Source organism: Saccopteryx leptura, chromosome 1, assembly GCF_036850995.1.
Source record: "Saccopteryx leptura isolate mSacLep1 chromosome 1, mSacLep1_pri_phased_curated, whole genome shotgun sequence".
Taxonomy (NCBI): Eukaryota; Metazoa; Chordata; class Mammalia; order Chiroptera; family Emballonuridae; genus Saccopteryx; species Saccopteryx leptura.
The window spans coordinates 184,822,367-184,849,994 of NC_089503.1; the positions used below are offsets into that span (position 1 = coordinate 184,822,367).

General features: G+C 44.1%; 1 protein-coding gene across 3 annotated transcripts in view; it reads left to right on the top strand.

Annotated features, from left to right (window-relative positions):
• Nucleotides 1-20,544, top strand: part of COG2 (component of oligomeric golgi complex 2) — a 47,512-nt gene extending 26,968 nt beyond the window's left edge. For all 3 annotated transcript variants that reach the window (XM_066382800.1, XM_066382811.1, XM_066382818.1), the window contains 9 exons: nucleotides 601-740; nucleotides 4,375-4,436; nucleotides 5,930-6,081; nucleotides 6,915-7,112; nucleotides 8,145-8,217; nucleotides 8,504-8,646; nucleotides 10,308-10,447; nucleotides 12,079-12,262; nucleotides 19,893-20,544. In XM_066382800.1, coding sequence (XP_066238897.1) covers nucleotides 601-740; nucleotides 4,375-4,436; nucleotides 5,930-6,081; nucleotides 6,915-7,112; nucleotides 8,145-8,217; nucleotides 8,504-8,646; nucleotides 10,308-10,447; nucleotides 12,079-12,262; nucleotides 19,893-19,994 — 1,194 coding nt within the window. In that variant the 3' untranslated portion in view covers nucleotides 19,995-20,544. The remainder of the gene's footprint in view (nucleotides 1-600; nucleotides 741-4,374; nucleotides 4,437-5,929; nucleotides 6,082-6,914; nucleotides 7,113-8,144; nucleotides 8,218-8,503; nucleotides 8,647-10,307; nucleotides 10,448-12,078; nucleotides 12,263-19,892) is intronic.
• The last annotated feature ends 7,084 nt before the right edge of the window (nucleotides 20,545-27,628 follow it).

Below are 27,628 nucleotides of genomic sequence, written 5' to 3' on the forward strand. Positions count from 1 at the left end.
TCTCTCTGAGCCTTAACAGAAGAGGAAACATCTCTGTAAAATGGGCGGGGGGATAATAATAGTAGTTATTTTATAGGGTAGTTTTGTGGGTTAGATCATACAGGTTTAAGCACAGTATGTAGATGGTGATTGATAAATGTTAGCTGCTGAATGGTGCTGTTAGATTCCCATCAGTTTTTGTGCTGTCTCATCCATAAAAATGATGTAATTATTTGCATGGTTTGATTCTTTCATTTTAAAAATTTTCCACTTCTGGAGAGGTGGTGAAAGTTATACTAAATCTACCATTTCATCCAACTCCAGTGGACTGGGTTAGGGCATCCTAGAATATGAACTGTCCTAAAGAGCACTGGATTTAGAGTGCCTAGGCTTCTGAATGCACTTGTCACAGAAAACCATGGGCATGCCACAGAACCACCTTGGGCAGTGCTGGTCTTTAAGTGGGCACCTTGAAGGACTCAAATGTTAGGGTTCCTCTCAGCTCTAGAAGCTGCGGTTCTGTGTGCTGACGTTCAGTATCTTGATCAGTTTTCAGTATATGCTCCCCATTCTGCTTGGCTTGCTTACAGTGATAATGCCACCTCTGTGTTCTTATTTTAGAAATACAGCATCAGTATGGATTTTGTATGGACATTTGAACGGCAGTGTGGGTCGCAGGCCAGTGTGAGAAGACTGAGAGCACATCCTGCCTATCACAGCTTCAATAATAAGTGGAACTTGCCTGTTTACTTTCAGATAAGGTCAGCGATTTATTCCCCTCCTGCCTTCACCTTTCTAAAATAGAACTTGAATACCAGATAAGGATCTTGTCCCCAATTAACAGTCCTTTCTTTGTGATCATTGTACTGTTCTTTGGGACACAAAATTTAAAGTGGAAGTGTATGAGAAATATCATGATTGTCAAAATTACGGCTTGCATGACAAAAAGATAAGATTTCTTTTTCAGTAATCAGGACTGAGATCACTAGACCTAGAGGGAGCTGGACGCCAAGCCCAGCTCCACTCCCATGCATTCTCACTCATGTGGGAGAGACAGAGCAGGAGTCAGACGGCAGCTGTCTCGCCCTGTCCCATCACCAACCTCCTGTGCTGGGGCTGCCTCTCATCACTTGCTCACCTGTATAACATTTTCCTTCGACAGGAGTGGGGAGAGGCAGAGTGCTAAGTGTTTTTGGCAGCTGATTCTGTGTACCAGTTTATGAGAGTCCTGGTTATTGTCTTGGCTTTCCTTATGACCTTTGAGACATTTGTTCTCTTTGCTCTGGAGAACAGTGCCACTTTTCTTCCAGATTTTATGATGCTGTCACCCATGCCAGTAAGTGGTTCTATACACTACTTGAGGAGCTTCATGATAAACCCATAACAACATGTGTTCCAGTAGGAAAGTAGATGATAATAGCCATCTTTCTGGGTTCTCTTGAATGAGGTCACGGTAATTTCCTCTATAGAATGGCATACAATTAGAGCATTTTAGTAAAAATGCTCTTTAAAGAATCATAGGCTTTTTGTTTTAAGTTTTTGCATGCTTTTGTGAATTATAATGCAGTTCTTTTCTCCCGAGTTCTGAGGAAAAATTACAGAGAGGGAACTATATTGAGAATCAGGTACTTTGATTATAATTGCTTGCCATGGTTGAGAACGTATGTAATCATCTTTGATAATGAAATCACAGTTTTCAGAATGTTAGTAAGGTGCCCTGTCACATACGTACAATACTGTGTTGTATGCTTAATTATGCTGGGTTACGTTATTATGTAGCTTGTCTTTTGGTAGGAAATTGAGAATTTGTTAATCTAAGGTATTCATGGATGCATTGGAAATATATGATAATGAGGATCAAGCCAGGGTAAGAGCCCTTTTGATACATGAGCAGAATTTAAAATACCAAAGTGTCATCTTACAGGATAAGACTACCACTGAGAAATAATGTTTAAATGTGACCGTTTCTTTCAAAGTCCAAGTTCGGAGTTAGGTTGCTTTAGGTGCCATCACAGCACATCCTCTTGCCTGCTGCTTGCAAACTCCTGTTTTCTGGTCGTTTTGCTGGAGCTCCCCCAGCTGTTGTTCCCAGCCCACACTGGGCCCTGCCAAGCCGGGCTCCACAGGTCCTCCAGAGCTGGTGATTGAGCCAGAAGGGTGTTGATACTGAGCCAGTTGCCTGACCTTTTTACCTTCATCAGAGTTTAACCTTAAGCATTCACAGGGATGGTTAACTTTTCTTTATAAACTGTTTTATTTAAAATTAATGAAATTTTTAAAAATCAGATTTCAGATATGGAACTTGCTCTCAATACATTTGTTTTTGCATTTAAAAAATGAACTCAAATAATACTTTGTAGGATTCTCCTATTGACTTTTATCAGGCATTGGTTGTTTACCCTGAATTATGACAAAAGTTCTTTCAAATATGGCTGGGGTCAGAGTTGCATTGTGATCTGATTCACTGGAGGGACATTTGAAGGAAGCCTGAAACGTTCCAGTGGGGCGGGAATGTTTAGATGTGTCGCTAAGGAGAATTATTCCTACCCTACTCTCAGTAGTATGCGTATGCGCCTGTTCCTCCTGATTTCTGGATGGCTTTGAGCTGACTGCTTGTCAGATTCACCCCATATGACAGTGTCACATGTTATATGACCGCTTCCTCACAGTGCTGTTCAGATTGTTTTTAGTTTTTCCCTGCTATAAACCACACTGTGCTGGCTATCAGGCCTGCTTTGTGCTGGTGGTCGCTTCCTGTTTTGTGTAAATCGTGAGAAAGGTGGAGATAGGGTGTTGAGGTTGCGGTGTTGGTGCTGGTTTGCTCTTCCGGCTGCTGACTTGTCCTGTATTGTCCTTGTTCTCAGTCAGGGTCACTGCTTCCATTTACTGCCACCTAGGGCTCGTCTCCAGTGCTCTGTTTTCTGTGTATCACTTGTTCCTTCTTGGCTTCTCACTTGCCACTTGGGGAGCTGGCTTTTCAGAGCTTCACGAGGCAGTTGGAGAGTCCTTTCCTTTTGAGGAGCGGATAGAGCTGTGGGAACCAGCCCGCTCCAGGGTCCCGCTGGTCTTCGCGGCCCTGCTCCCGGCCGCACTGTGCCCTCATGAAGGGCAGGGCCGCTGCTTGTTGTCTGAAGTGCTGTTTCTTTTACTGTTCAGTTTCCTTGAATTCAGTCTTTGAACTGTTTTATGTGTACTATCAAGAAAACACAAAATTGGCAATTAGGTAAGTTGATCTTTAAGCACGTGTCAGAATTTATTGCCATCAAAGGAACTAACTAGCAGGTGACCAAAGAATGCGCTGGTCAGAGGGTATGAAGATGGAAGGGGTATATGCTTGGGGAACAATACTGCACAGCAACTAGTTAAAAAATAGTCACTCTACAAAACGATGTTCCAGTCAACAACAGACTGCTTGTACCACAGTTGCCCTGCAGTATTATAATGGACCTACATTTCCTGTAAGAAATGGAAGGGTATGTGGTTCAGGAGGAATTTCTTTCTCTGATGGGGAACTATCTATGGGGCATGGACTAGATTCCCTCTTGCCCATAGCTCGTCAGCCCTAGTGCATGGATGACATCCCCCTCCTTCAGCCACAGATCTGTTTCAGCACAGAGGAGCCTGTCCCCCTAGCAGTGCACACTTAGAGGGTGACAGCCTCCCAGACCTAGCCAGTGGTCTTCGGAGGACACTGCTGCCCATCGTTTGTTGAGGACCTAAGACCCTATACAAGAACACAGGTCCACAGGGCTACTTTAACAAGGGTGCCAAGTGCCACTTCTGCTTCAGTAAAGGCTTTCTTAGCATGTGGGGCCAGCCTGATCACCCCTCCCCCCCCCCTCAGCCTCCCACTACCAACATCTCTCACCAGAGTGGGACATTTGTGACAGTTGATGAACCTATGTTGGCACATCATTATCACCCAACACCAGAATAGTGGTTATATGAAGTTTGTGTGCGGGGAGCTAGAAGAGCAGCTCTGAATCTGATAGCACATATTTGGACCATTTTTCACTGCAGTTGTAGGAATTTCAGAGGTATAGTTCTGAGAGGACATTGCCTTTTTTCTCCATCTCCTGCATCATAATCTTATTCCTCTTGGTCTTCCATGCTCCCTCTGCTCCCCTCTTATAAGGAGCATGTGACAGCACCCAGATAACCCAAGATCTTGTCCTCACTTCAAGATCTCCCATATAATCCCATCTACAAAGGCCCCTGTCCCATGTGAGGGCACAGTCACAGGTTCCAGGGATTAGGACCTAGGTATTTTGGGGTGTTTTCAGCCTCCCACCTTGGCCTACAGGTGGAAGTTCCTGGTATTTCGGAATAAAGGAGGATAGGGAAAGGCATCCAGCAGGAGCAAAAACACTAATTTGTGGTCTTGTTTTGTCCCAGATTTAGAGAAATAGCGGGATCCTTAGAAGCAGCACTTACAGATGTCCTGGAAGATGCGCCAGGTAACATCTTTAAAGTGATCATGACAGGATGTTATTGAATGAGTTTGTTGAGCTCACCAACTCACCTAGACCCTAGTACCCTCTCATACAGTGAGTTAAACCTTAAAGACTTCTGTTTTGTTTTGTTCTTTATGGGGTTTTTTGTTTGTTTTTTAGAGAGGGAGGGAGGGAGGGAGGGACAGGAAGGGAGATGAGAGCATCAATTCTTTGTTGTGGCACCTTAGTTGTTCATTGATTGCTTCCTCATGTGTGCCTTGATCAGGTGGGCTCCAGCTGAGCCAGTGACCTCTTGCTTAAGCCAGTGACCTTGGGCTCAAGCCAGTGAATTTTGGGCTCAAGCCAGCAACCATGAGGTCGTGTCTGTGATCCCATGCTTAAGCTGGTGAGCCTGCACTCAAGCTGGACGAGTCCGTGCTCAAGCCAGTGACCTCAGAGTTTCAAACCTGGTTCCTCTGTGTCCCAGACTGATGCTCTGTGCACTATACCACTGCCTGGTCAGGCAAGACTTCTTTTTTTTTGAGACAAAAAAAGAGGCTTTGTAAGCGAGGCTGGTGAGAATTAAAGATACAGTAAATAAAATCAGATTGTTTGGTTTATACAGTTTTTTTGCTTTATAGAGATGGTAAGAGGATGCTTTAAGAATATAGGAAGCAGACCTCATTTTTGTTCCTGAATATTACATGTCAAGGGGACATAGCCCCTGGTGTGCTTAAGTGATCAGCCCTTTTTATAACAAATTGGCTATGAGCTGCTTTCCTCCGGGATCAGGATAGCCCTTCCTTCCCTGGTGACTCACAGCTGGGGCATAGATCTCCGGAGTGCTGGCACTAGTCCTGGGACATCAGACAGGTGGCAGTGGTCAGTATGCAGACTGTCCAGGCATGCTTGCATCCCTGCAGCCTTGTCAGTCTGTGTCATGTTATAGTCATTCCTAGTGGCCACTCACACAACACGTGGCTGTTTTTGTAGCCACACAGGTCTCTAGGCAGCTGTACTTATATTTCTGCGCTTTATGTGTAGCTAAGTCTGAGCTGCACTCTTCGAGCCTGACAGTTTTCATCTGTCTTTGCCAAAAACGCTCATGTGTAATTCACTTTCTCTATATAAACAGCATATTCAGGTTGGGGAGAGAAGAGTAGACAAATGAGACAGGGCAGATTCAGAACCAAAGTTTAAACCCTTACAAGTGATTGCCACTTGGACTCATGCTTGTTAATTTGATATAAAGTACCTATGAAGTTATTTCTGAATGCCATGTATGTTTAATATTTATCAAACACCTGGGAGATGGAATCATGTATAATTAGAAAGCATCACTGTGAGACCTGAGGTAATAATGTGGGTTATGGTCATTTATGTCACCTCCACTCACAGCTCCGCTGGCCATAGAGTCCTTCAGAATGCCACCTTCTTCAGACGTGCATTATACATTTAAAATATGAGACTGTGGCCCTTATTGGCTAGGACTCCTTCCACGGGTGTTTTTTCTCCAGCTGGAAGTTCCTACTGCCTGTTGGCGTCTCATAGAACGTGGAGCAGCCTGCAGAGGTGCTGGTCCGAGCACATGTTCCTGCCAGCGCTGGTGCACCGTCTGTGGAGGCTCACGCTGCAGGTGCTGGCGCGCTATTCCGTGTTTGTGAACGAGGTGAGGCTGGCCGCCTGGCTCGGCCGTATGTGAGGCTGGTGAGAATTAAAGATACAGTAAGCTAAATGCTCTAAGATTATAAAAGGCCACATTGTCATGAGAAGTTAGTTGGAAGGATAGTAGGCTCACTTCTCTGCCCGCGTCCAGCTGTCCAGGCTTTCTGTTCGCTCACAGTGCGGCCTGTAGGGTTCATCAGGTCGCAGTCAGGAATCTGTCTTGTTGGAAAGTGCACACTGATAGGTTTCTCTCCTGTCCTCAGAACCAGCATCTCTGAGGTGCCTTGACCATTCAATGTATCATTCTCTTCATGATGCCGTATAATACTGCTCTGTGCTTTTCCCTAACAATACACTGTGCAAAGAACGCTTTTGTTTGTATTATCTGAAGCATAATGAGATGAGTTTTGATTTTTAATATTATATTATATTGATACTATAATTATATTATAATGATAAACTTATTAAGTAAACAAAGTGAATTATTTACCCAATATAGTTAGCTAATTTTAAAAAACCTGTGATGTTTCAGAAATTAATTTGCTTTTGAGTTAGGTACCTGCTATTTGATGTTTGCATATTACTCTTCAGCTAATTTAGAAATTAGACACAATTTCACAGAGAATAACATCAGGCCTTGAGGTGTGTTCTTGTTTCTCTCTGAGTCCTTCACACCTGTCTGGTGAGATGATATGGTGTGCTTTCATTAGTAGACGCTTCCTGAGACTTTGTAGACAATTAGCATTTTATGGTGACTTGTTGGCCCATATCTATAAATAAATGCTCATATGTCTCTTGCTAGTGGAAAAGTATTTAATCATTGAAACCCTTTTTCAGCTTTTACTCAGGCCCATCTCTAATGAAAGTGCCAAGGATATTAAAAAACTTTTGGTAACTAGTAGCAAGGACCCTTCTGTTACCCAAGGAAATAATGAAGATCAAGAAAGTGGCCCTTCTGAAACAAAGCCTGTCGCCTCCATTTCCAGCACTCAGCTTGTCTATGTGGTTGCAGACCTGGACAGGCTGCAGGAGCAGGTAAGCCTGTGTCCCAGAACTCCACGTGCTCAGTGCAGTGTTTTCTCAGAGAGCATGTGCGAAGACATGACACCATCTGCCCATGGGCTTAGACTTGTGGGGCCCCACGGTACCTCAAGGGAGCATCCCGTTCATCTCCCTTCGGGTGTTTCTCCAACTCCCTCAACAGCTGTGCTGTCTCCCTCCTTCCAGTTTGGCCTCGTGCTGTCTTAACCTGGAGCCTCTGCTATGCTATTTAGGAGTGATGTTCCAGGCTCAGTGCAAGTCATGTTTTTATCCGCTCAGCCTCTGTGCAGGCATAGTCTTTTGTGGATTGAATTTTAATTATTTCTCATTCACGTACACAAATATTTCTTGGTAACATTTACTCTTCAGCTCTATTTGGAGAGTACTGAACTGTTGTTTTCCTGTGTTTTCTGGGTATGTCCTGTGTTTTTACCATTAAGAGAACTTTGTGGGATAAATTTGTTTGTAAGTGCTCTGTTATATAATTGTGCTCTTCTGAAGTTTAAATATTTTGTGGTGCTTAAATACATTTGTTTTGAGCAAAAAACGTTTTTTTTTTCTGAGGTTTTTTGGTACTGGGGAGAGCTACAGAATAGAAGATGATGTTTATTCTCTGGGTCTGTTAACAGCCATGAAACTACTGTTTCCCATGTTTGGTTCTTTTCTTGTTAGTTTTCATTAAGAATTTTGCTTTCTCCTGATCTGTGGTGGCGCAGTGGTTAAAGCATCGACCTGGAACGCTGAGGTCACCGGTTCGAAACCCTGGGCTTGTCCTGTCAAGGCACATATGGGAGTTGATGCTTCCTGCTCCTCCCCCTTCTCTCTCTCTCTCTCTCTCTCTCTCTCACCTCTCTAAAATGAGTAAATAAAATCTTTAAAAAAATTTTTTTTGCTTTCTTATGAAAGTTCCTGAATTTAGTTTCAGTATTCATTAACACTGTCCTAGAGCTTGTAGATGCCAATAGAATTGCTTTTTTCTTTGACTTAAAAAAGCGACGGAAAATGTAAAATGCCTATTTGTTTCAGCTTCCAGAACTCTTGGAAACAATCAAGCCAAAACTTGAAATGATTGGCTTTAAGAATTGTTCTTCTATCTCAGGTAAAAACAAATCTTCAGACTTAGCAAATCTTTGAATAAGAAATAATTTAAAATAAAACTTTAGAGACTGTGGGAAATATTTCAACTACTATTCTCTTCAGCTGTTAGTCCTTAGTTGTCTGCATATTCTGTCTGTGATTATAACTTCCCAATGAGAAATTTTGTTTTATTTCGATCATTTAATCTCTTGTATTATCGTACGCTCTCTAAATACTGTGATAGCACTTAGAGTAAATTCGCATCTGGACCTGGGGGGAGTGACTAAGCTCAGTCTGTGTGTCAGCAGCAGCCCTGGAGGACTCCCAGCAGTCCTTGTCGACCTGCGTGCCTGCCCTGAGTGGCAGGATCATCCAGGACTTAAGCGAGTCTTGCTTCAGTTACCTGAAAAGCGCCCTGGAGGTCCCTCGGCTTTACCGAAGAACCAATAAGGTCAGCGCCATTCACTGCGGAGAAGTGGAGGGTGAGGAATATAGAGTAGGAAAGCCAGGAGGGAGGGAGGGGTCGAGCAGGAGACTGAGATAGGCTCGCAGGAGAAGCCAGAGATGACTCACCTGTCTCATTTATAGAGGTCCTATTTGTGGGATGCTATCCATGTGGGTGGGCAAGTGCTTTGGTAGTGGACTTGAAGTCCTACAGTCTGTGGGGTAATCTTTTCCTCCTATCTTGTATTTGAAAAAATCAGAATGTCCTGTTCCCTTTCCTCTGTTATTGGAAGCACTGCTTTCCTCTGCTCCTCTACGGACACGGTTTGGAAAGCTGTAGTAAGAAGTTCAGCATTTAAAATAACTGCTGACAGCATTCTCCTGTCCTCTGACTATGGAGTGGAGATTGGGGGATTCATTTTTACCGGTGCTTTAGTTTTCCCTGTTGAACTGTCATTTTCATATGTTTGCATTTACTTCATTCTTGCCAGATTTCACTTAATTTTCCCTTTGGTTTTTTTTCTTCCCAGTTGTAGAGTTGGGTTTTAAGCAGTTTACAACTAAAATTATTCTCAGTAATTGTAAAAATCTGCTAAGACATTGTGCAGTTTTGGAAAATTTCCGGACTTCCTACAGACATAGCTGATTTGGCGCCTGCCTCTCTGTTGGGTGACACTGGTATCACTCTGCCCACCCGGCACGGAGTCCTGGGTGTAGTGAGTGGCTCTTCATTGCTGAGCTGAGGTTGAACTCACCTGTGTGGCTGGTCTTTTCCTCTTAAAATCTGCGGCACACAGTGGTTATCATGTCTAGGTACCTTGTCACCTGATTTTCTTTTTCTTGTCTGACTTGAAGCTCCCACTTAGAAGACAGACCTATTTAATGTTGCTGAATACATTTTTCTTTTAGTAATCTACTACTTTCCCTAGCTGTTCAATAGGATGTTATACTTGTTGAGTGCTTCCCTTGTGGGGCAGAGACTGTGCTATACATCAGACATGCTCTCTCGTTAGTCCTCCTCTAGAGTGAGAGCTAGTGTACTTATCTACAAAGAAACCAAAATTAGCAAAATCAAATCACCACCCTAGATTCTGCTGCTTGGACGGCTGTCTGGTGACCAGCAGCAGTTACTATTCCTGGTGGGAGTTTGTTAGAAATATCTCCCCTATCCACACATAGAATCACACCCAAGTTTACAGGCTGGCTGGGTGGCAGGTGTGGACAGGAAGTGATGGGAAGCTGCTGTCAGTGCCTGGCACAGCACGAGTGCAGTCAGCTCCAGACGTCTCCCCCTTGCTGCCTCTTCCTGACACCCTCTCATTCTCCAGATGTCTTCCTGTGGACCAATGGTTTTCAACCTTGTTACACTTGGGGACCGGTGAAAATAGAATTATTTCAGGGACACTGAGTATAAGTGAATTCAGCTGAGATCATTGGTCTATAATCTTCATACAATCTGGTGGTTAACTCTCAGACCCACATGCAATTTCTGGCGGCCGGTCTGTAGACTATCAGTTGAAAACACTGCGTAGACTACGCCAGTGTTGCTTTTTGGAAGGAATGGGGGTTGTATGTGTCTCAAAACTGGTGCCTTGCTAGTGTCTTTTGAACTTGAGGCATGAATAGCTTTTCTCCCTGTGCGTCTTTCACCCCTAAACGGGGTTCCAGGAGGTGCCAACGACAGCTTCCTTGTATGTGGACAGCGCTCTGAAACCGCTTCGCCAGCTTCAGAGCGGGCACCGTGACAGGCTCAGACATGCGGTAATGCAGCAGTGGTTGGAAGGCGCACTCTCGGAGAGCACCCACAAGTAAGTGATAGGCTATTCTGACATTCTTAGAAAAGCCCCGAGTCAGAGGTCACTGAGACCACTAGAGGGTGATGGGTAGTGAGCTAGTTAGAACATCAGATATCTTCGTCACTGGACAAGGCAGGGGGGCTCAGTTCCTGCTCATCTGTCTGGACGGTTGAGCTGTGTTTGCTACAACTTCCCCCACAAGGCTCTACCTGGACCTTAGCCAGCCTGGCAGGGGTTCACACTGTCCTGGCATCTTCCAGGTTACACCTTTGAGGGGTCCAGGTGTATTCTAACCATCCCCCACCTGGGCGCCAGCCTCTTACTGTCCTTAACGCCATCTCATGCAGGCATCATTCTAGGTCCAGTCACCTTGACCTTTCTCTCTTTGACTCTATCAGTCCAAAATGGCATCAATTGTGCCAGAGAATCGGAGGACTTCCCATGGGGGGATCATCATAATCAAGGACGAGAAAAATAATTACACCTGATAGAGGAGCGGTGTCTAAAACCCTACAGCCCATGAAAATACAAGGAGGTCAGCCCTGGCCGATTGGGTCAACGGTAGAGCGTCGGCCCAGCGTGTGGAAGTCCTGGGTTCGATTCCTGGCCAGGGCACACAGAAGCGCCCATCTGCTTCTCCACCCCTCCCCCTCTCCTTCCTCTCTGTCTCTCTTTTCCCCTCCCACAGCCAAGGCTCCACTGGAGCAAAGTTAGCCCAGGCGCTGAGGACGGCTCCATGGCCTCCACCTCAGGCACTAGAATGGCTCTGGTTGTAATGGAGCAACACCCCAGAGGAGCCGAGCATCACCCGCTGGTGGGCATGCCGGGTGGATCCCGGTCGGGCACATGCAGGAGTCTTAACTGCCTCCCCACTTCTCACTTTGAAAAAATACAAAAAAAGAAAGAAAGAAAGAAGATACAAGATCTTCTGAATCACTGTGGTTGAATGTTTTTTCATGTCTAATTCGTTTTCCCCAAATGCCAACATTGAGTTAGTTATGCCAAAGAGTCTTGTTTTTTAGTTTTTTTATTGAGTTTTGCTTCATTATTTATTTTGCCCTAGTATTTTATTTTAATTACTGATGAATTAAGTGACATCTATGGGTTAATTCAGCACATCAAAATGAATTATACTATTGTTCTATGGGCACGTGTATTTTAAATGCCAGGTAATCAGCCTGTAAAGAAAGTTTTTAAATGTAACTCATTTATAACTTGGACAGTATATTGAGAATATTTTGAAGGCAGTTTTAACATTTTAAAATGTTTTTGCTCTGTAACAGATGAACATTTCCTAGACTTAATTGTAAGTGAACTTGTTATTTGCATTTGGGTAATGAGTTCAGATGTTCACTTAATATGAGACAGACAGGCAGTTCATGACTTTCCCTTAGTATCCAGGATTCACATTAGAAACAGAACCAGGTGCGTGTTTCCTGAGTTCTGAGGGAACACAGCGCTAGGGAATACAGGCCTTGTTTTTCTTTTAACCCTAAGACACATTATTTACCAAGGCTGACTTGTTATTGGAATTGAATTTTTGTCTTAAAAAACTTTGTGTTTTTTGGTCCAGAGCACCAGTTAGTGTATTTGGAATTACCTGCAAACACCTATTTCACCTGTAAACATGTCTTGTGCCCCAGGTACTATGAAACCGTGTCCGACGTCCTGCACTCTGTGAAGAAGATGGAGGAGAGCCTGAAAAGGCTAAAACAAGCCCGAAAAACCACCCCTGCCAACCCCGGTGGGTCTAGTGGTGGCGGCATGAGTGACGATGACAAAATCAGGTTGCAGCTGGCCTTGGACGTTGAGTACTTAGGGGAGCAGGTAACCGCAAGCCATCCCAGATCCAGGGGCTCTGAAACTGAATTCTGAGGGTCCCCAGTGGTTCCTGTGAGCCTAGAGCTGCCACTGAGGGGCCACAGAGGCTGTTCCTCATGCTGGAAAAAGGGGTCAGGGCCCTAAATACTTGAAGTCAGAATACTTGTACCTTGGAATTATGAGAAGAAAAGATAGAAGAATACTGAATGTTGACTCTTTGAAATGCAGTGGTTTGAACTTCTGTGCAGTTGACATTTGCTCGGTCACCAGTGCTCCTGTCTGCAAAGCTGCTGCTGTGGCGCTCACAGAGCTTGTGTCCTTTTGGTCCCCTGCCTGGAATCAGTGCCAAATCATGGTCTTTTGGTACATTAGTTAGTTTGGCTTAGAATAACTAGAAAAGCATTCACTTGTTGATTTACATAGGATAGAACTTGAGAAGCCATCTGAACATAAGTTTGTGGGTTTTCTGTCAAACATGTTTTAGAGTCATGCATGTGGCTGATGTGCATGTAATCATGGAGGGGTAGAGAAGGGTCACATGCGAGGCCTTTCATTCTGAGTCAGGGGTGACTTCCTTGAGTAGCATAAAACTTTTAGATGTTCAGCAAATGGTTTTCTGCACTAGTTAGGTTTTCTTCATAAAGAAAAGTCCTCACAGTAGATCCTCAAGGGAGACCTGTTTTTTAGAGAAGAAGTGAAACTGGAATGTCTCCATCAGAAGATGCTTGCTTTTCTAGATCCATAAGAACTTTTTCCACATCAGGGTTGTCACTGACAATCTACATTTTTCAGCTTTGAGGCAAATTTGGAGATATATCCTAGCAAAAGCTCATTGCCATGTTTCTTTATTTCACAAGAGAAGCTTAGTCTTTTTATGAGGAAGAAAGTTTGTCATAAAAGCACGAAGAACAAATAAGCTAAAGAAGTAAAGGAGGTTAGGAATGAAGACAAGGAAAGAAAAAGGCCATCCTCATCCTGGTCCCCAGAACAGGCCACAGCAGGAACAAGTGCTAACTGCATGGCCCCGACTCCCCATTCTCACTGCGTGTGACAAGCAGAGATGCAATGAGCCTTTTCTTGGTTACCAGAATAATCCACAGTGGTTGTTATGCCAAAGTAGTTTCCATTAATCAGATTCTGAGAAAAGGTTGTTGATGATCTGTTAAGAAATTAAGAAAGGCCAGTCCTTTATTTATTTATTTTTTTTATTAAATTTAATGCAGTGACATTGATAAATCAGGGTACATATGTTGACAGAAAACATCTCCAGATTATTTTGACATTTGATTATGCTGTATACCCCTCTCCCAAAGTCAAATTGTCTTGTCTTCTGTCACCTTCTATCTGGTTTTCTTTGTGCCCCTCCCCTCCCCCACCCCCTCTCTCCTTCCTCGCCCCATCCCCCCTCCCACCCCCATTGCCACCACATTCTTGTTCATGTCTCTGCATCTCATTTTTATGTCCCATCTATGTATGGATTCATATAGTTCTTAGTTTTTTCTGATTTACTTATTTCACTCCATATAATGTTATCAAGGTCCATCCATGTTACTGTAAATCAGGGGTCTCAAACTCAACTCAGCATGTGGGCCACAGAGCAAGATCACAGCCCTTTGTCGGGCCGCACTAGGTCTACAAAAGGCAACTGTTACACAACACTTTTCTCACTGCAGTTGAAAACAAAAAAAAATCAGTACAACAAGCACAATCGTACATGCAGTTTACTCAGTGTCACAAAACGACCAGAAACTGTAGTTCGCATCACAACTGCTGTTAACTAAGCTAATATCTAGCTAGGATGCTAGAGAAATGAAAAATACAAGTAGGCCCCTAGGCTTACTTAATTTTATCCAAAATATTTTGAACTTCGTGGATTAGTCTGCGGGCCGCGCACAAAATTGTTCGGCGGGCCGCGAGTTTGAGACCCCTGCTGTAAATGATCCGATGTCATCATTTCCTATGGCTGAGTAGTATTCCATAGTATATATGTACCAAAGCTTTTTAATCCACTCGTCCTCTGACGGACCTGTGGGCTGTTTCCAGATTTTTGCTATTGTGAACAATGCTGCCACAAACATGAGGGTGCATTTCTCCTTTTGGAGCCGTTCTATGGTGTTCTTGGGGTATATTCCTAAAAGTGGGATAGCTGGGTCAAAAGGCAGTTCGATTTTCAGTTTTTTGAGGAATCTCCATACTGTTTTCCACAGTGGCTGCACCAGTCTGCATTCCCACCAGCAGTGCAGGAGGGTTCCCTTTTCTCCACATCCTCGCTAGCACTTATTCTGTGTTGTTTTGTTGATGAGCGCCATTCTGGCTGGTGTGAGGTGATATCTCATTGTGGTTTTAATTTGCATTTCTCTAATGATTAGTGATGTTGAGCATTTTTTCATATGCCTATTGGCCATCTGTATGTCCTCTTTGGAGAAGTGTCTATTCATTTCTTTCTCCCATATTTTGATTGTATTGTTTGTCTTCCTGGTGTTGAGATTTACAAGTTCTTTATAAATTTTGGTTATTAACCCCTTATCAGACGTATTGTCAAATATGTTCTCCCATTGTGTAGTTTGTCTTTTTATTCTGTTCTTATTGTCTTTAGCTGTGCAGAAGCTTTTTAGTTTGATATAGTCCCAATTTGTTTATCCTGTCTTTTATTTCACTTCCCCGTGGAGATAAATCAGCAAATATATTGCTGCGAGAGATGTCGGAGAGCTTACTGCCTATGTTTTCTTCTAAGATGCTTATGGTTTCACGGCCTACATTTAAGTCCTTTATCCATTTTGAGTTTATTTTTGTGAGTGGTGTAAGCTGGTGATCTAGTTTCATTTTTTTGCAGGTAGCTGTCCAATGTTTCCAACACCATTTGTTAAAGAGGCTGTCTTTACTCCATTGTATTTCCTTACCTCCTTTGTCAAATATCAGTTGTCCATAGAGCTGTGGGTTTATTTCTGGGTTCTCTGTTCTGTTCCATTGATCTATATGCCTGTTCTTATGCCAGTACCAGGCTGTTTTGACTACAATGGCCTTGTAGTATAACTTGATATCAGGAAGTGTGATACCTCCCACTTTATTCTTCTTTTTTAAGAATGCTGAGGCTATTCGTGTTCTTTTTTGGTTCCATATAAATTTTTGAAATATGTGATCTATATCTTTGAAGTATGTCATTGGTATTTTAATTAGTATTGCATTGAATTTATAGATTGCTTTGGGTAATATAGACATTTTAATGATGTTTATTCTTCCTAACCATGAGCACGGTATATGCTTCCACTTGTTTGTATCTTCCTTGATTTCTTTTATCAATGCTTTGTAATTTTCCGAGTACAAGTCTTTAGTCTCCTTGGTTAAGTTTACTCCTAGGTACTTAATTTTTTTGGTTGTAATAGTGAAGGGGATTGTTTCCTTAATTTCTCTTTCTGACTGTTCATTGTTGGCATATAAAAATACCTCTGATTACTGAGTATTGATTTTATATCCTGCCACTTTGCTGAATTCATTTATCAGGTCCAGTAGTTTTTTGGCTGAGACTTTAGGGTTTTCTATATACAATATCATATCATCTGCAAATAATGAGTTTTACTTCTTCTTTTCCAACTTGAATGCCATTTATTTCTTCTTCTTGTCTGATTGCTGTGGCTAGGACTTCCAGGACTATGTTAAATAAGAGTGGTGAAAGGGGGCACCCCTGCCTTGTTCCTGATCTTAAGGGTATTGCTTTTAATTTTTTCCCATTGAGTATGATGTTGGCTGTGGGTTTCTCATAGATGGCTTTTATCATGTTGAGGTATGTCCCCTGTATTCCCACCTTGCTGAGAGTTTTGATCATGAATGGGTGCTGGATTTTATCAAATGCTTTTTCTGCATCTATTGAAATTATCATATGGTTTTTCTCCTTCTTTTTGTTTATGTGATGAATCACATTGATTGATTTGTGAATATTATACCAGCCTTGCCTCCCCAGAATAAATCCCACTTGATCATGGTATATGATTTTTTCCATATATTTCTGGATCCGGTTTGCTAATATTTTGTTGAGGAATTTGGCATCTATACTTATCAGAGATATTGGCCTATAATTTTCTTTCTTTGTGTTGTCTTTGCCTGGTTTTGGAATCAGAATTATGCTCGCCTCATGAAGGAGCTTGGAAGTCTTCCTTTTTCTTGAATTTTTTGAAATAGTTTGAGGAGGATAGGAGTTAGTTCTTCTTTGAATACTTGGTAGAATTCAGTTGTGAAGCCATCAGGTCCCAGACTTTTCTTTTTTGGGAGTTTTTTGATAACTGTTTCTATCTCATTTGGTGTAATCGGTCTGTTTAGGTTTTCTGATTCTTCCAGATTGATTTTTGGAAGATTGTATGTTTCAGGGAATTTGTCCATTTTATCTAGGTTGTCTAGTTTTTTGGCATACAGTTTTTCATAGTATTTTCTTACAATATTTTGTATTTCTGTTGTGTCAGTTGTTATTTCTCCACTCTCATTTCTAATCTTATTTATTTGAGTCCTCTCTCTCTCTCTTTTTCTTGGTGATTCTAGTTAAAGGTTCATCAATCCTGTTTACCTTTTCAAAGAACTAGCTCCTAGTTTCATTGATCCTTTGTATTGTTTTTTTAGCCTCTATGTCATTTATTTCTGCTCTGATCTTTATTATTTCCTTCCTTCTACTACATTTGGGCTTTACTTGTTGTTCTTTTTCTAGTTCTTTTTTTTTTTTTTTTTTTGTATTTTTTTTTCTAAAGCTGGAAACGGGGAGAGACAGTCAGACAGACTCCCGCATGCGCCCGACCGGGATCCACCCGGCATGCCCACCAGGGGCGACGCTCTGCCCACCAGGGGGCGATGCTCTGCCCCTCCGGGGCGTCGCTCTGCCGCAACCAGAGCCACTCTAGCGCCTGGGGCTGAGGCCAAGGAGCCATCCCCAGCGCCCGGGCCATCTTTGCTCCAATGGAACCTTGGCTGCGGGAGGGGAAGAGAGAGACAGAGAGGAAGGAGGGGGGTGGGGGTGGAGAAGCAAATGGGCGCTTCTCCTATGTGCCCTGGCCGGGAATCGAACCCGGGTCCCCTGCACGCCAGGCCGACGCTCTACCGCTGAGCCAACCAGCCAGGGCCTTTCTAGTTCTTTTAAATGCAGGGTTAAGTTGTTTATTTGAGCTTTTTCTAGCTTCTTAAAGTGTGCCTGTGGTGCTATGAACTTCCCTCTCAGTACTGCTTTTTCTGTGTCCCATAAATTTTGAGTTGTTGTATGCTCATTGTCATTCGTTTCTAGGACTTTTTTTTATTTCTTCTTTGATCTCATTCTTAATCCATTCGTTATTTAACAACCTGCTATTTAGTTTCCATGTGTTTGAGAATTTTTTAGCTTTTCTGTTGTGGTTCATTTCTAGTTTCATGCCGTTGTGATCGGAGAAAGTGCTTGATATGATTTCAATCTTCTTAAATTTGTTGAGACTGCTTTTGTGCCCTAACATGTGGTCTATCCTAGAGAATGTACTATGAGCACTTGAAAAGAATGTATATTCTGCTGCTTTAGGGTGAAAAGGTCTGAAGATATCTATTAAATCGAGTTGATCTAGTGTGTACAATAAGTCTGCTGTTTCTTTGTTAATTTTCTTTCTTGAGGATCTATCTAGTGATGTTAGTGGGGTATTGAAATCCCCTACTGTTATAGTATTGCTGTTGATCTCGCCCTTTAAATCCATCAAAGTCTGCTTTATATATTTAGGTGCTCCTATATTAGGTGCATAGATATTTATAATAGTTATATCTTCCTGTTGGATTACTCCCTTTATCATTATGTAGTGGCCTTCTTTATCTCTTACTATATCCTTTGTTTTAAAGTCCAATTTATCTGATATAAGTATTGCTACTCCAGCTTTTTTTTCATTTCCATTTGCATGAAATGTTTTTTTCCATCCTTTTACCTTCAATCTATGTGTATCTTTTGTTTTAAGGTGTGTCTCTTGTAGACAGCATATGTACGGGTCCTGTTTTCTTATCCACGCAGCTACCCTATGTCTTTTGATTGGATCATTTAATCCATTTACATTTAAGGTTATTATTGATATGTAGTTGTTTATTGCCATTTTATTCTTTAAAGCTGTATTCCTTTTTTGCTATATTCTTTTCCCACTTGGATCTGTTTACAACAGGCCCCTTAACATTTCCTGCAGCATTGGTTTGGTTGTAATGAATTCCTGAGTTGTTTTTTGTCTGGGAAGCTTTTTATTTCTCTTTCGATTTTAAATGATAGGCTTGCTGGATAAAGTAGTCTTGGTTGTAGGTTCTTGTTCTGCATTACTTTGAATATTTCTTGCCATTCCCTTCTGGCCTCAAGTGTTTCTGTTGAGAAGTCGGATGTCATCCTTATGGGAGCTCCTTTGTAGGTGATAGCTTTTTTTTCTCTTGCAGCTTTTAATATTTTCTCTTTATTGCTTAGCTTTGGTATTTTAATTATGATGTGTCTTGGTGTAGGTTTCTTTGGGTTTCTCTTTAATGGAGTCCTCTGTGCTTCTTGAACTTGTGAGAGTTTCTCCTGCATTAATTTAGGGAAGTTTTCAGCTATGATATGATTGAACAAAGTCTCTATCCCTTGTTCTTTTTCTTCTTCTTCAGGAACCCCTATGATGAGGATGTTATTTCTCTTCATGTTGCATCAGAGCTCTCTAAGAGTTTCCTCAGTCTTTTTGAGTCTGTTTTCTTTTTTCTTCTCTGTTTTCATGCCTTCATTCCAGTTGTCCTCCAACTTGCTGATTCGATCCTCAGCTCTATCTGTTCTGTTTTTAATTCCTTCCATTGTGGTCTTTATTTCTGATATTGTATTTGTCATCTCCGACTGATTCTTTTTTTATACTTGCTATTTCTTTATTTAGGTGTTCATAATGACCATCCATTGTTGTTCTAAGATCCCTAAGCATGCTTACAATCATTATTTTGAACTCCGCATCTGGAAGTTTGATTATTTCCATATCACTCAGTTCATCTCCTGAAGGTTTCATTTGGATTGCACTTTTTTGTCTTCTCATTGTTGGTGTTTTGTTTGTAGAGTTGGTTGAGTCTAGGCTTGGTGTTGTCTGCCTCCAGTTTTCAGTTGTGTTATTTCTACGTCTTCTTGGGTTGGTATCAGCTATTATTTGTGACCACTGTGTGTATTTCTTGCCCTCTGTGTACAACCTCTGTTCCCCTTCTCCTTCTCTCTGCACAAACTCCACACGAACTGGCTTCTCATTCAGCACTCTGCCATCTTGGCTGCTTCTCTTCTCCTCCACATGGCCTTTCTCTGCTCTCTCAGGCCAGTCCTTTTTTAAAAATTCTCCACTTAAAAAACAATTCACTTTATTATTTCTTTAGTGTGAATTTCTTTGCCAGTCCTCAAAAGAGGCTTTTGTCCTGTTAGATACTGATTGGATGGACAACGTAATTGAACACACTGGCTGCTTAGAATGCCAGGTGTGAAACCCCAAAAAGTAAAGTTTTACAATAAGTAAATCCTCTGCTCTAAAAGGAAAAATATATTCTGCCATTCTTTAAGGAACCATCTTTTTCTTATTTAGTAGAGGGTGGGGGTGAATCTTATTTTTTCATGAGGGTCTTTTTTTCACATTCAGCTTAAATCACAGTTAATTTGTTCTCATGGCCTTTGCAGATACAAAAGCTGGGCCTGCAAACAAAGGACATCAAAAGCTTCCCTGCGCTCGCAGAGCTTGTCACCTCTGCCAGAGACTCAGCCACAGCAGAGCAGCCTTAGGCATCTGGGGCCACAGAGAGAGGAGAGCCGGCCTGGCTGGCCCGCTGCAGACAGAGCGCGTTCTCACCAGACTCTGACCTCTGCAGCAAAGTGCTTCCACCACCCACTGGCTGCATATGGCGCCGGCCACACACAGTACCGCCCGTCCTGCCCATTTGGGTCGTCTCACCCAAAACAGAACATAGAAGCCTTTTTCCGTTGTATGGAAGAAGATAGTTTTTAAGACATTTGAAACTTTCTACTCTAGTTTACAGAGCAAATTATTTTATTTTTATTGTCGATCTTAGTGAGGAAGAGCTGATTTCTAAAATATGACTAAAGCAAGGATATATGTATTAATATAGACAGAGTCCCTGGCTGCAGCGGAGTAGGCGCACCATGGAAACGCCCTTCTCAGGGACTGCAATGTATCGGTTCCAAGAGGCTGGAAACGCTGTTCCCCTTTTCCCCCAGGTGTTAAGAACAGTGCTTCTCACGTGCTGTCACCAGCCCTCTGTCAAGCTGGAACCAGTTGGGAGGACCTATTTTCTAAATAAAAGATGTGTCTGCCACCAAGAGCGTGCGTGTGCGTACTTGTTCTCTGTGAATTCTCCTGTTAGTATGCAGGGTCTCATGAAGAGGAGCCGCAAAGGAATGAGGCAGCAACAATACTGCAAGTGGAGGACCCCAATCTCTCCAGGGTTGAGGTGCCTTAGAGATCAGTTATCCAATTTATTAAGCAGAAATAGGACATCATGTGTGAGAAACTAACAAGCAGAATACAGTGTAAAATTTTATTATTTAGTTTTGCAAAACTGATTAGATTGCTTTTGCCCTTTCTGAGACATAACACCACACCATCTGCTGTCTGACTCCAGACCCGCAGAAAGCTCCAGCAGGGCCCAGCATTGCATCCTTGAGTCTTCTTTGGATGCGGCTGCCTTCAGTCATGTATGCTTGGTCTCAACCTTCACTTCCCCAGGATGGGACCAGAAAGTCACTCGGTGCTTTGGCTTTCCTCCAGCATTCTCCTTTGTTGAATACTCCTTTATTTGCCCTGCGATGACTCACTTACTTCTGGGACTACGCCTCTCTCCTGTCCATTCTACAATAGAAACATCCTCTAGACAAATGGGAGGTCATCCATGGAAGGGTAAAAAACACCCCTCGCTGTAGAAGCCAGCAGCCTCTGTCCCTCCTGAGCTAATCCTGGTTGCAAAGCAGAAGAGGGGCAATCCTGGGAGGAGGCGTTCAGAGCATGTAGTTGATTTGCTAGCCCGCACCTCACCTGTATACGGTGCTTGGCGGAGGCACCTGCCCTCTGTGTGATATTACAGGAAAGCGGGTGCACGTCTTCCTCAGCTTTGTGTTTCTTAGCATCTCCGCTGCCTCTCCGTTCCAAGTTTGATTGGAAGGAGACAATGGAATAAGTAACAGGGAATTAAGCAGATCTGGGAGTTCGCAGGAGGGATATTTTCAGAGCAGTGTTGAGGCTGAGCTAGAGGAGGGAGTTGGAGCCTGAAAGATGAGCCCAGAGCAGCAGTATGGGCACCAGGGCTCCATGGTCCTGCCCACTCACACAGCTGAGGGCAGCTCCAGGTGACAGCTCCCTTCTCGGTCCCTGTGGACAGCACCTGCTCCAGTCTTGGCAGTGGAGGCCCCTCCCTGAATGAATAAGTGTCTGACCTTGCAGTTAGTATTAGGAAGTTGGGCCAGAGAAACAGAACCATGTGAGTGAGAGGGCAGGAGGCTTTATTGCAAGGGTTTGACTTCACCCAACTGGGAGCTGGTTCAGTTGTCCTTGCAAGACTGCTGCTGCTTTGGTGCGGCAGGGGGCAGTGTGGAAGGAGAGGTGGGCGTGAAGTCCAAGGATGCAGGGACCGAGTGGAACCGCATCTGCATCTTGCTGCTTCCAGGTCTCCAGAGTTCAGTTACAGGTGACTTGTACAAGTTGTGCCTTGAAGCAGTGTACACACCTGGCCCAGGACTGGAGGAAGCTGACGGAAGAAGACCTGCAGCCCACCGTCTCCTGTGACCTGCACCTTCGGAACACTGCAGATTGGCCAACAGGAACCTTGAACAAGCCTGGGAGGAAGTCGGGGAGCACACTCCCCGCCTCACCAGGTGACCCAGGACAGTCCTACCTCAGTAGCCACATGGCTGCACTTGTCCCTCCAGCTCAGCCTTAGCCAGAAACAGACTCGGCTATCCCGTCTTCCTGGTAGCTCTGCCTTTCTCATCTGTTTCACAACAGGGAAGAGAGGAGTGTAAGTAATTAGCCCTTTACTACACTATTATTCCCATTTTGGTTTTTTTTAATTTTTATTTTATTTATTTATTTTTTTTCAGGGACAGAGAGAGAGAGAGAGAGAGAGGGATAGACAGGAACAGACAGGAACAGAGAGAGATGAGAAGTATCAATCATCAGTTTTTCATTGGGAGACCTTAGTTGTTCATTGATTGCTTACTCATATGTGCCATGACCGCGGGTCTTCAGCAGACCGAGTAATCCCTTGCTCGAGCCAGTGACCTTGGGTCCAAGCTGGTGAGCTTTTTGCTCAAACCAGATAAGCCTGTGCTCAAGCTGGTGACCTCAGTCGGGGTCTCGAACCTGGGTCCTCTGCATCCCAGTCCGACGCTCTATCCACTGCGCCACCACCTGGTCAGGCATTATTCCCATTTTGTAGATGAGGAAACAGAAATTTAGGAGTTGAGATAACTAATAATGGAATTTAAACCCAGGCAGTAGTTCCAGAGCCCAGTTTAGTCACTGCTAGGTAACCCTCCCTGATGTGAGTGTCGGAACAGAGAAGCTGATCTAAGATTGGGACCCAAGTTGAATTTTTTTTGACATGTCAAGCCTGAGGCGCAGCCTTGATTCAGTAACCACGGTTCTAAGCTTATTTGACAATCGCAGCACCCTTAATGCCAGCCATAATGTCTGTATTTAGGCATAAGAAACCAGGATCTTTACTTAAAAAGCAAAATGTTCCACAACGTTTATCCCTGGCTTCCTCAGAACCTCTCCTCTATTTAATGTGTCTAATTATTTACCTGTGCTTTGGAGAATTGTAATCTAATAAAATTTTATGATAAAGTAATACTTTTTTATTACTGTACAACTAATTTTGAAAACATAGGCTCAAACAGAGGTTGGAAGCACAAGAGTTTATGTTTGCCAGTGTCTGTGCTGGTGCCAGGGAACAAAGTGGGAGTATGCCCCTGTCATTTCAGACAGGGTAACGTGGTTCCTATTCTGTGTGTCACATGACGTCCCTGGGTCTCCAGACCAGCACCTGGTCATCAAACACACAAATCTTGGTGCCCCAAACTTAGAACTGTTCCCACTATAAACATATAATGCAAAGCGTTTGAAGATTGTAAAACCCATGCTGCCAAATGAGAAACAATGGTCCTCCAGTCTTCTAAACTCAGAAACGGATGTGGGATCTGATGTCTTTCCTTGATGGGCCATCGGAAGCCTCCTGGGGCTACCGGGGCTCCTGGTCTTGTGCCACAGAATCTAGGACTGGAGGTGTTTGTAGTTGCTGAATAATTCTCTATTGGATACACACTTTGCATCCCAGGAAGACTTGGAATTCAGTGAAAGAATGTTTAAGAAAAAAACCCCTAGAATTAATACTTTTGTGTTAGGTAATCTGCAGAATGTTGGTGTTTTGTATCCTTGTATAGTCCTGACCCAGATTCCCATTTGTGGAAGAGCTCGGGCACAGAGACCAGTGCTGGGCTGGCAGCATTTTACCCCTAGCAACTGGCCAAGCCCAGGCAGCCTGCTAGGTAGAGAAACAAATGTTCTCTCCTTTTAGCTGCACCGTGGCAGTGATGTCTTGTGTCATTAAGGGCAACTTCAGGATGACATCATAGGTGGTGACTCAGGCTCCCTGCTGTATCCCCACGCCCAGCACAAAGCTGTGCCCTCAGCTGGTACCTTTTGAGTGTACAATTCCAAGAGTGAAGTGTAGTGTAAAGGGTGGACTCTGGCTGATGATAGATGATGTATTGTACACTCTGATGCCCCTTGGCCCCACACATGTACAATATTAGATTACAGTTCTCCAAAGCATAGCTAAATAAATAGGGGAGGCCATGACTAACATCCCTCACTAGAGTGGGACATTTGTGACAGTTGATGACCCTACAGTGACACATTGTCATAACCCATCATAAAAATATTTGTTGAATGAAGTCTATATGCGGGGTGGTTGGAAGAGCAGCTCTGAATCTGATAGTCAACACATATTTGGACTGTTTTTCATTTGCAGTTGTTGTGGTGTTGCCAATGGAAATAGTGTTCTTTTACAGAGTCGCAGGGAAAGCATTCCAAAGGACTCAGGTGTGGGAGATTGTGGCTTGGTAAGGTTTAATGGAGTTGAAGTAGAGGGCTGCCCACAGGTTCCCAATGTCTCATCTCCCTCTGTCCCACCATAGAAAAAGTCCAGCCTAGTCCTCAGTAGGTGCAATACAAAGATTAGTGTCCAGATGTTCTGTGTCATGGTTCAATCCAGTTTGTCCCTGTCCTTACCTGACCAGCATAGGTGCTGTCCACTTGTAGCTGTGCCACTGCTGAGCCCCAGGAGGCCATTAGAGGTGCATGGCTGCTTAAAGATTGTAGCAAATAAATGGAATGAGCTTGTATTTCCAAAGGAGAGAGGGAAGAGAGAGTCTCTTTGTTAAGTTTGTGTTTATATTATTTCAGGTTGGGAAGGACTAGCTTTTCTTCAAAACCAGTCAGCTTCATAATCTTCTGTAGGCTTCTATGAGTTCCACTAACCATGCAGATCTTTCTTCTAGGTTAGATGGACAGCCTCAGTTTCTGCCATCTTGGTTTCTACTGTGCATACCTCAACGTGGAAGCACAAGAGCACCTCCCACTGTGGTCTGGGGATGGAGCAGTTATACCCCAGGGAGGTTGAAAAACTGGTCCTTCCTCCCTAAATGGGGGATGCAGAGGGTTAATCCCCTTAGTGGGACAATGCCCTGGGGTGTTTGAAACTGTGAATGCTATAGCCTCCTAGTAAATGGGATGCTGTAACTTCCTGCTGAAGCAGTCTTTCCAGTTTTCTTTTTTTTGTATTTTTCTGAAGCTGGAAACCAGGAGGCAGTCAGACAGACTCCCGCATGCGCCCGACTGGGATCCACCCGGCACACCCACCAGGGGGCAATGCTCTGCCCATCCGGGGCATCGCTCTGTCGCGACCAGAGCCACTCTAGCGCCTGGGGCAGAGGCCAAGGAGCCATCCCCAGCGCCCGGGCCATCTTTTGCTCCAATGGAGCCTCGGCTGCAGGAGGGGAAGAGAGAGATAGAGAGGAAGGAGAGGGGGAGGGGTGGAGAAGCAGATAGGCGCCTCTCCTGTGTGCCCTGGCTGGGAATCGAACCCGGGACTCCTGCACGCCAGGCAGACGCTCTACCACTGAGCCAACCAGCCAGGGCCTCTTTCTAGTTTTATTAACTTACTACAGTGTGTCCGTAAAGTCATGGTGCACTTTTGACCGGTCACAGGAAAGCAATAAAAGACAACAGAAATGTGAAATCTGCACCAAATAAAAGGAAAACTCTCAGTTTCATACCTATTCAGTGCAGTTCGATGTGGGCTCATGCACAGATTTTTTAGGGCTCCTTAGGTAGCTGTCCCGTATAGCCTCTACAGACTCGTCACTGACTGATGGCCTACCAGAATGGGGTTTCTCCACCAAACTGCCGGTTTCCTTCAACTGCTTATCCCACCAAGTAATGTTATTCCTAGGTGGTGGCGCTTCGTTATAAACGTGCCGATATTCACGTTGCACTTTGGTCACGGGATCGAATTTAGTGAGCCACAGAACACACTGAACTTTCCTCTGTACCGTCCACATCTTGACTGGCATGGCCGTGGGCTGCTCTGCTGTATACATGGTGTTACGTCATCATCTGCACATGCGCACATGCTGCCACATATCCTACAGAAACTAGGAGGGTTTTCCTTTTATTTGGTGCAGATTTCACATTTCTATCGTCTTTTGTTGCTTTCCTGTGACCGGTCAGAAGTGCACCATGACTTTACGGACACACTGTATTTTATTCCCTCTTCCCTAGTTTATAATGTTCAATGCCTGACTCCCTCGGCTTCCTTCCCTTATGATATTAATATTTAGCTGTCACCGCTAACAGTAGGAATACCAAAATATACTTCTGTTTGGACATCATCTTTTCTCCCTGTCTTCTGCATCATAATCTTGTTCCTCGCTGTCTTCCATGCTCCCTCTGCCTTCCTCTTACAAGGAACATCTGATTGCACACAGATAACTCAGGACCTGTCCTCACCTCAAGGTCTCTCATTTAATCCCATCTGCAAAGGCCCCTGCGCTGTATAAGGTCATAGTGCCAGGTTCCAGGGATTAGGATCTGGGTATCTTTGGGAGCCCTTATCCATGTACCCACGGTGACCCACAGTAAACACCTCTGTTCCTGCAGTACATTTTGGAACAGGACTTCTAGACAAGACAGGTCATGATCCTGTTATGGGCTGAGATCATAACGGTGTTTACTCATTCATTCATTCAAGCATTTCCCATTTTATAAAGGGTCTGGGCAGAGAGGTAAAGGAACTTGCTCTGGGTCACTCAGCAGTAAGTTTTGGCACTGGGCTTCCTGCCAGCCCGTTCTTCTCTGGAACCCGCCTCTGAGCACTCGCCACTGCCCTGATGTGTCTGGCAGGGCAGAGCACAAACCTTGTCAGACCTGGTCACACCCACAGAAGTGGGAAGGAACATCTGTCCCCCTAACGCCAAAGCTAGGGAGTTAGGTTCCAGTCTAGAGGTGTGGGTGGGAATGGGAAGGCAAAGTCATTGCTGCTTTGTGTGATTCTGGGCCTCAGAGGAGGAAACCTGTCCCATACACACTCTGGTCGAACTTCATGCCTTGAGGCAGTTGAGGCTTGGGCACGAGGGTGCAGGTCAGTTACTGCACAAGGAGAACAGGGCCCCTTCTGCCCAAGCTGATGAGACCACATACAGAAAACCATATTCTGGTCACCTCTGCAAGGGGCCATCCCCACTCCCACCCCAGGTGCCTCCTAGCCCCAACCCCGTGTCATGTGCTCCTCAGCTCTTACTGGGAGCTGCTGCATTACCTTGCCTGCTGGGTTACTCAATCCTTAGGGAAGGGAGGAGAAAGTGTGTCCCGTGCCTCAGCTGCATCCTCAATCCTCACTGAGCAGCTGGGCCTGCCAGTGCCCACCCCCACCTCAGGCTTTGCCTGAGATTTGCAGGTAGGGGCCTCATCCCACTGAGAACAGGCAGGAACGCTGAACAGATGGAAATGGTCAGATGGAAAGATTTCTCTCTCTTCTGCTTCCCAGGCACAATGAGTGACAGCCGGACCCTGTGCCCTGGGAATGAAGCACCCGTCAGCCTCATTCTTGCATGGGGGGGGGGGGGTACACAGGGCTTCCCCCAGGCCTGCCTGCCTGTCACACATATGGTCACTGCTATTAGGAAGGAAGGGTCCAGAAAAAGATACCATCTTCAACATCTTCAAATGATGTCTAAGTACAAGCCCATGCCTCCCATGGAAATGCCATCCAAAATACGGCTCAGAGTCCTAAAACGCATGTTGGTTTGTGTGGCTGTTCTGCTAAGTGAAAGAGAATTTAACA